A 9,145-nucleotide genomic window follows, 5' to 3' on the forward strand; every position below is an offset into this window, starting at 1 on the left:
TCCGCGGCGCGCGGCGGAAAAGGGCGGCGCGCGGGGGCTGCCGGGACTTGGAGTCCTTCACCCAAAACAAAGCAAAGCGACACCCCCGGTGTCTGCCCGGGGCTCTGCACCCCAAAAATCCCCGGGCTTTGCCCCCAATAACGGCTTTGCACGCCCATATCCTGCATGGAAATGCACGGGGCTTCGCACCCCTCCCTTGTACAAGGAAATGCATGGGGCTTTGCCCCCCAAAAGGGACTTTGCACCCCCATATCACGCAAGGAAGTGCATGGGTCTTCACACCCAAAAAGGGCTTTGCACTCCCGTAACCTGCAAGGAAATGTCCGGGGCTCTGCCCCCAAAAGACACTTTGCACCCCTACATTGTGCAAGGAAATGCACTGAGCTTTGTACCCCCACTTCCTGCAAGGAAACACATGGGGCGCTGCTCATAAAAAGGGATTTTGTACTTCCATATTGCAAGAAAATGCACAGGGCTTTGCCCCCAAAAAGGACTTTGCATGCCCCTATCCTGCAAGGAAATTCATGGGGCTCTGGCCCCAAAAGGGGTCTTGGACCCTCACATCTTGTAAGGAAATGCACAGGGCTTTGCACCCAAAAAGGGCTTCCCCCCAAAAAAAGAAACCCAAAACAAAACAAAACAAAGTCTTTCCACCCTCATAACCTGCAAGGAAATGCACCACGCTCTGCTCCCCAAAAATGGCCTTGCACCCAAAAAGGGATTTTGCATCCCCTCCCCCCATCCTGCAAGAAAGTGCACCAGGTTCTGCACCCAAAAACCGGCTTAGCATCCCCATGTTGCAAGGAAATGCACCAAGCTTTGCACCCAAAAAGGGGCTTTGCACCCCCGCATTTTGCAAGGAAACGCACCACATTCTGCCCCAAAAAGGGCTCTGCACCCCCTTTTCTTGCAAGGTAAAGCTCAGGGCTTTTTATCCAAAAAAGACTTTGCACCAAAAAACCCCAGGGCTTTGCACTGAAGAAAAAAAGGGGGGGGGTGGGAATTGCACCTTCATATCCTGCAAGGAAACACACAGGGCTTTGCACCCCAAAACCTTTCAGGGAAACGCACTGGGCTGCCCCAGAAAGGGCTTTGGACCCAGAAAGAGCCAGTGCCTAGGGAAGGGGTGCTCCTGCTCCTGCCCCACTCAGCTGTGGCCAAACCCAGCCTCACACAGAGGGGTTGGTGTCACTCCCAGGGAGATGAAGCCACTTGAGGTAGAACCTGTGCTACCTCCCAGCACCACAGGCAAAGTGGATTTTGTTCATTAAAACACAAAAACCTCAGGCAGGGATGCAACGGATGCAGAAATGTCAGCGTTTTGGCTTCTCGAGGGGTACGCAAGGCTCCCTGGCTGCAGGACACAGAAATGTATAAAAACAACCCCACCAAAACCCAGTCATTTTTGGGGTAAGCCTTCCCAGAGCTGCACGCAACTTTGGATGCCACCTCAACCTTCATTTTGCTGCCCCATTGGCAGCATCCCAGTCACCACAGAATAAAAAGACAAAACCCCCCTATAAATTGACAAAAAATAAAGCTATTAAACAGCAAAACAGAAAGCGCTGCGTTTCCCTCCACCCTCCTAAGACTGCAAAGATCACAAGTTTGAGAAATCTGGAGCTAAAACCCTCTTGTTTTTATGGGACAGATTCACCCTTTTTGTTGGTTAGGTGAAAGATTCTCCCTTTTTTAATCAGTCTCACCTACTTTAGGACTTGGAATAAAAATAAGCATTGCCACAGGGTGGGGACAAGACACCGGCGTTTGTCATCTGTCTGCACCTTCTGAGCTCCAGGTCCTCGTGCTGCTCCTCACCCCTCTCCAAGGGATTTCTTCCAATGCTCCCCTTCCCCACCTGTGTTTTTGCTAATCACCACAGCATTAGTTGCTTGCCAGTCTCTTCCTTCACACAAATTTGCTTTAAAAATATTTTACTTAAATTCTGTTTGTCTCTTCTGTGGGGCCACTTTGAAACCCTCAGAGGTGACTCCAGCTGCTCAATACCAGAGAGGTTTGGGATATGATCAAGGCAGTTCAGTATTATTAATAAAGTAACAACTCTTATTTGTTCTTTACAGTATTTATTTTACATGCAAACCTGTGGAAAAAACACCAAACTCCTTGCTGGAACCTTCTCTCCCTACGTCAGATATAAATTATTTCCAGGTAAAGCATGTTTGTGTGGTGCACGTCCAGTTTGGGAGCACAATTACGCAGCCGCCGCCTTCTCTTTGTACGTTGCCATCATCTTCTTGATCTCGGCGATCGCTTTGCCGGGGTTCAAACCCTAAAAAAAGAGGAAAAGTTTCGGTTAATTCACCTGTACCTGGAGGCTGAACCAGCAGCGGTTCCCACCGCTCGAAGGAAAAAGCTCGTCTGGCTTTGAAGGTTTTAATTGGCAATGCGAGGATCAAAGAGAGGAATGAGCGGCTGAACGATAGAAACTTTTAATAAAGCTCAAGCAGGACTAAAGTGAACACTTTTAGAGGTATTAGGAGATTTCTGGAGGCAGGAAACTGCTCTGTAAAAGCTGGACAGTGATGGTACAAGAGATGTGGGGTTTTTGCCCTTGTGTGAAACAAAAGCAGCTGTGTACTGGGGGACATGAGGGAAGCGAGCAAGAAAAGAGTCACAAGATGAAACTGCTCCTCACACAAAAACCAGCCAAGCTTCCCACAGGGTTTTCTACAACACAGACACCTCCCGTTGCAATGGCCCCTAATCCTGCAGCGCTGCAACCAACCCGAGCGTGCCTAATCCCAAAAGGAGAGCAGGGGATCACAACTGCACCCGTGTCAGACAGAGCGACCAGGAAGTCACCCCGGTGCAGAGCTCACCCAGACAGCAGCCAGGATTTGAGCACGTGAGGGGACACGTGTTATTAACCATGAAAACCCTGTATCAAACTTGTTATTAACCATAAACCCATATCAAACTCATTATTAACCGCAAACACATCTCAAACTTGAGAGTCCAAGCCTCAGTGTGTTATTTCCCTGCATTACATGGGTCAGATCTTCAAGGTGAACCTTCACCTTCACCCGAACTGCAGCTGACACCCGATCATGAGCTCGCTCCCTATACAAAGGGGGAATTATCTGCAGGCAGTGAAGCACTTCTGAAAAGTACACACAAAAATCAGCACGCAGTGCTCCTGTCAACCCAGATCTCCAAGATCTCCTTTCCCCCACACCTGTGGTCCACTCAAATATTTGCCTTCGGATTATTTCACAGCTCAGGAAGAATTATTCCTCCCCCAGGTGCAAGTAAAGGCTGGCTACAAAACAGCCCAGTTGGCAGGAAAGCAAAGCTTGGTTTTCTGCCCAACAACAGGCACGAGGTCACGGCAAGAGGAGGAAGAGGCACATTCTGATTTGGGAAAGCTTGCTCAGTTCTCAAAAGAAATGCCAGAGAGAACAGATCAGCTGGGAAATGCCCCGACAGCAGGATGTCAGCATCAAACACGTTCCCCAAAGGCGCTGAAAGCTTGCTGTGGTCTTCTCTGTTACACAAGTTGCACAATACGCGCGGCCATCGAGTTTAAGGTGGCACCGCATGGAGGTTAAGGGTATTTCTCACAAGGCTACACATGACAAACCTCCTCGTACCACTTCTGGCAGTGTCCCACACACCACCAGTGCCCTAAATCCTGGACACACACAGGTTCTCAACATTGCAGCCCTGCTCACGAGGAAGAGACGTTCCCGAGGCGTAACACAAACCTTGCCACGTCCTCTCGTACAGTCACTATCGCGAGCAAGGCTGCTGTGCTTCAAAAGCTGAACATGCCAAGGCAAGCTTGAGGAAAACACAAACCTAAGCGCGTATTTTCCTCTTGGTTTGAAACAAGGAGCTTGGAAACAACCCAGAGGGACACAGGCGGGATGTGCACGTACCTTAGGGCAAGTCCTTGTGCAATTCATGATGGTGTGACAGCGGTAGAGAGAAAACGGGTCCTGAAGCTGCGCCAGGCGTTCCTCTGTGTAGTCATCCCTGGAGTCGATCATCCAGCGATAGGCCTGCAAGTCACAAGCACTTCACACACCAAATGCTTGAGGTAGCGTAATCAGGGGAGATTTCAAAAGCAACACCTAACTCGGGGATTTTGATCCAGGATCTGGACCACGTGATGCTATCCCACCTGTGCTCACAAATATCCGTTCTGGTTTTAGATGGGGACTAACGGGATCCGTCCTTACCTGCATCAGTACCGCAGGACCCAGGTACTTGTCCCCGTTCCACCAGTAACTGGGGCAGCTGGTGCTGCAGCAGGCACACAGGATGCACTCGTAGAGTCCGTCCTGCATGGGGATGCGAGACCACAGTCAAGCCATATCAGAAACCCATCACAAAGCCTTTATTTAAAGAGGGGATTTACATGAGCATGTGATTCCCTCACCACCGTCCCCTCTAGTGATTTGCCACAACAGAGTGGCTCTGAAAACTTTGTGCTGAAGAAAGCAATTCCTACATGCAGGTCCTCTGAAACAAGATGCATGCAATCCTCCCAGCTTGACCCATGTAACAAACTAGGGGGAGAAAAAAAAGCATAAACTGAAGAAAATGTGAAAATTGCTCGATCTTCCTGCATTCCTTCCTTCCAGCCTGTCCCTGTGAGTGGCTGAGGAAAGGAACAGATATGTAACCAATTAACAGCTCAAGGCCACATTACAGAAGAGAAGAAAGAGCAGAGTCTGCCCAACAGCCTGAGGGAGAAGAGCTCGTGGTTTAGCCTACGCTTTGAGGGGATCCACAAGCACTTACAGAACCAGCAAGTGCCAGTCTTTAGCTATTTCACCAGCTTTATTAAGGTGGAGGTCTCTTTTGGTTTGTTTTTTTCCTTCCAGGCCCTAAAGAAAAGGAAGACAGATCTGGACAGAAGACAAACTCAGAGGAGCAGAGGGTCTCCCAGACCTTCTAGGAGCTCGATAAACCCCACAAGGCTAAGAGACAGAGTCCAGTCTGGCTTAATTTATGTATCTCAAACTTGTTTTGGTACAAAGGTCTCCTGAAATTTAGTTTAGACAGATACCTGATGACAGAACTCCTGGGAGCTTGTAACAAGTCTGCTGCATTAGTCTTTTGGTAAGGCTTGCCAAAGCTAGATAGGGCAGTTACCATTTCACTCTATATTTGTCCTATTTCTGTCACTCATCAAATGATTGATGCTCTAAGGAAAGAGGTGGGAGTTTTTCAGCTGATGCTGTATCCAAGTTTCTCCTGCACACAGGCCATTCCCATAACAAAAGAAACTTCAGCAAGGAGACAAAAAGCAAGTTTAAGAGTTGTGAGAAAGATTCAGGCAGCTCTTGCAGCCGCTTTGAGGTTTGCTTATTTCTACTTGAAAGCAAAAGAGATCTCAAGGATGCCGCTTTATGAAAACCAAGGGAAGGGAGAGTCCCTTTAGTCCTTCCGTATGGATCAGATAACACTATGAAGCGGTGCAGGAGCACTAACTGTTGCCCTTGGATAGAGATTCCTTAGGCTGTAAGATCCTGCCGTTGTTAAGATGTCACAGCGCCAGTCGCACGGTGCTGCCGACACCCTGGGTACATTACCAGTCTGCTCATCAGATGCCAACTTCACAGCAAGCACCTTTAATGGAAAACATCACTGCAGAGAATTAAGCTGCAGCTGATATTTTTATTGAATCCTCTTTGCTGTTCATATTCACCTCTTTTACCACTTGCCAAAACCTAGCCTGCCGCTCATCTTGTGCCTACTCAGTGACAGCACCGCAGCCCTGATTCACAGCAGAGCACTGACGGGCTGAGCTTTGGATCCATCGCTCGCTTCATGGTTCCTCGAGACAGGTTAGAGGCAAAAGAGAAACGGCTGATTTAATATTTACTGCAGCAGCCAAGGAAATCCAGACAAGCACTTACCCACACTATAAACTTTTAAAAAAGCTGTTCTCTCCCAGCTGTTCAAATGGTTCCTCAAACACCCTTCAGCTTCACACAAACTCTGGATCAGTTAACACTACATCCCCAGAAAATCCCCTTGAAATAACGCAATGCTCAGGACACACAACCACAGACTTGTGCTAGCACATCACAGTTGCGTTTCCACATCCAAAAGGGTTCAATGGCTTTTGCCATTAATTTTTTGGGCCGTAAAACCCAGCAAGCAGAAACACAAGAGCATTTCTTAGCATGCTGCAGCGAGATAAAGACAGCGCTGAGCCCAACAGCCTACGTGCCAGCACGAACTGCAGCACTTTATCTCCACTGGGATATTAGAAGCCTGTAACCTTCAGTGTTTTTAGAAACACACAGGGTTTCACAACGCAGACAGTGGAAATGAGATCAGAGTCCCTGTCGCAACCACGAATTCATTTTGGTAGCAAATGTTACCCCTAGCAATGCAGACATGCCATGACGCTGCAATTCAGGGAGCAGATTCCACCCACGCCAGGTTTTGCACCAGACAGCTTTGGCATTAAAGGAACCAGAAGCTACCGCACGTTAACGTTTAACCCTCGTCTTATCTGGAAGGGATTTCAATGGTAGAAAAGGAGGAGTAACCAGTTTCTGACGGTCTTCTATGGACTGCAGGTACTGCTCCTTGCCCTGTTTTGACTCATCCTTCTTCTTCAGGTAAGGCTCGATGGATTTGTACTGTGCGTAGAAGTTACTCAAGTCCTAGGGGTCAAAAGGCAAAAAGGTCACGTTTATTAAGCCAAACTGATTCATGAGATCGAGCATTTGCTACCACTCCAACTGAAGGCAGCATTTTGTACCTCAACCTGCCACATTCCTTCAAATGAGGACACATTTAGTCACTGCTGCAAAGCTCAGACCCACCCAGGCCAGAAAATACCAACAGGAATAATGTGAATTGTGAGACCTGATCTGTTGGCACCTCTCAACATTGTCCCCTGACAACCCAATCTGAACCCCAGACTTCCTGGAACGGTGTCACCCTCAGTGGCAAGTGGACAGAGGCAGATACTCACTGGAACAAGGTCCTTCACCACGTACATGTGAGGGAGAGGGTAGATTTTAGTGGTCTTGTTGAGATCGGGGTCAATTCTTTTGATACAGGCCAGCGTGTTTCCACCAGCGATATTCATAGCACAAGAACCGCAGATGCCTGAGGAAGAGGAGAAGAAGAAAGCATCAGATATTTTCCCTCTTATCCTACTTGAGAAAAATCCTCTTGGCCTCAAACACACCCTCGGGCCGTCTTCAAGAAACGCTGTACGTGACAAGAAAAACGCCAGGAGTTGCCATTGGGCCAAACACGCTGCTATTTAAATACAGAACAAACGCAGGAGTTGCTTTCATCAAAGCCTCAATGCATTCTCAGCGCCGAGCTTCCTTCCGCAGCAGAAAACAAGCGGCTTGGACACTTCATCACTTTCACACCATTCATTAGTTTTACAGACCGCTTAGGGTGGGGAAAACACGCAGCTTTGTTCCCAGGTTTGAAGCACCAGCTCGGATTGATGCAACGCAGCTGATGCTAACATTAAAACATGGGAACCAGGCGCATCCCCCATCAGTTACAGTCAAAAGCATCTCTGAAGGTCAGGAACATAAAATATGTCGTTATAATAATGAAGTTTCTCTCGGTGCCTTCTGCAGCTGGGTCGAGTGGTGCTATAAACTGCACTCATTAACTCCCAAAGGTGAGAGAACAGACACTCACCAGAACAAACAGCATATAAATAGCTTAACAAATGGCTTAAATGACACCACTAATGATCTCCCAGTAATAAAAGGATCAGATGAAGCTCAGGAAAGGCCAAGGTTTACAAGTAAAACCACCGCAGAACTGTCACAGATACTGCTCAGGTCAGGAGCTCGGGTGTCCAATTCAGAGCGATGCCCGAAACATCACATTAGAAAGAAGACAAATGTTGAAAGGGCAAAGTCTCATTTCAGAGGATTTGACACACATCAATTGATACGAGTCAGGGAAATGCCACTGCTCCTCGTGCTGCCAGAGCCAGACACCCTCAGCGCCTGATACGCTGGTGATCCTTCCCCTTGCTGCCAGATAAAGGCTGGCACTCGAACAAGGTTATTCCTCCCACTCGAGAAATGGCTACAAGCATTTTCCAGTCAACTGGAGAGAGGACCAGGACCGCAGACGCAGATCCATAAGTATGCAGCAGGAACGCGTGATTGGATTTTTTTCCCCCCACATGGCAGAAAAGGGGCAAGACTGAACCAGCCCAGCTTGAAAATCTGTCTTCAGGCTCTCAAAGGAAAGTATTCAGGGCAATTAATTCCAGCTGCTTGGGAAGAGAGTTGGCTATCTAAATACCAGACACTAAAACAACCGCTCGGTATGAAATTCCTCTGCCTGTTACGCAGATTCTACGGAAAAGGCTGCGTTAAAGCGCACTTTTCATTTAGGTCCAAGTCAAAACATCTTTAGGCATCAATTGCACCTGAATTTCCCATGCTTGCAAACCCACCTAATTAAATCAAAAGTCATCCCATAAAGGTATTCCCTGCATTTCCACAACTCTCATTTGAAGCTCAGCATCCCAACATTATCCCTGAATTAGGATTTTTTCCAGGGAAAGTCACCTGGACCGGTGAATTTTAATGCAGTTACACACGCTGGTTTGTACCTGCCCGAGAACCAGCCAGCAGCTCTGCGATGTAAAACCACCAGATGGCCTTTTCCTCAATCAGTCATCTAGCTCAGTCCAAAGGCCAAAAAAACATTCCTGAAGCTATTCCTAGAAGTCCTAAGTACTCTTCCAGTTACACCCTTTCTTATTTCCACAGCAGCACCTGATGAAGCAGCCCCTACAACTCATTCCCGTGTCCGCCTGCCCCCTCAATTTCGCTGTCGTAATCCCTCTCGCTACATTTCCCTGCGCAGGCCGTCACTGGAGGGCAGCAAGATGAGCAAGATTAGGACCGAAACAGGAACGACGGGGGCTGTTTAGGCAGACTGCTCATAGCTCAGTGTCAGGTGATTACACCCTGCGAATACAAGCTCTAACTGTACTGCTTAAGTCACTGGGGTATTTCATATGCAGCAGCTGGAAGAGGAGAGCGGTGCGCTGCCATCTGCTCTGAAGTTTCCTGGTGGTTACACGTACGCTGTCAGCAATAAACACTCTTCAAGGGCAGTTTTTGGTTTCTCAGGCTGGAAAATCCCTCTTACCTTCCCCACA

At 48.2% G+C, this 9,145-nt stretch overlaps 1 protein-coding gene across 1 annotated transcript in view; it reads right to left on the reverse strand.

The window, feature by feature from the left end:
• Positions 1-2,159: 2,159 nt before the first annotated feature.
• The window catches only part of SDHB (succinate dehydrogenase complex, subunit B, iron sulfur (Ip)), an 8,480-nt gene continuing 1,494 nt past the window's right edge, over positions 2,160-9,145 (reverse strand). Inside the window, exons 3-8 of the mRNA XM_010180156.1 lie at positions 8,591-8,639; positions 6,962-7,203; positions 6,531-6,647; positions 4,203-4,304; positions 3,900-4,022; positions 2,160-2,290 (exon numbers count right to left, since the gene is read on the reverse strand). Of these exons, the coding sequence (XP_010178458.1) occupies positions 2,213-2,290; positions 3,900-4,022; positions 4,203-4,304; positions 6,531-6,647; positions 6,962-7,203; positions 8,591-8,639 (711 nt within the window). The 3' untranslated portion in view covers positions 2,160-2,212. The remainder of the gene's footprint in view (positions 2,291-3,899; positions 4,023-4,202; positions 4,305-6,530; positions 6,648-6,961; positions 7,204-8,590; positions 8,640-9,145) is intronic.

Source organism: Mesitornis unicolor, unplaced genomic scaffold (genome assembly GCF_000695765.1).
Source record: "Mesitornis unicolor isolate BGI_N332 unplaced genomic scaffold, ASM69576v1 scaffold34012, whole genome shotgun sequence".
Taxonomy (NCBI): domain Eukaryota; kingdom Metazoa; phylum Chordata; class Aves; order Mesitornithiformes; family Mesitornithidae; genus Mesitornis; species Mesitornis unicolor.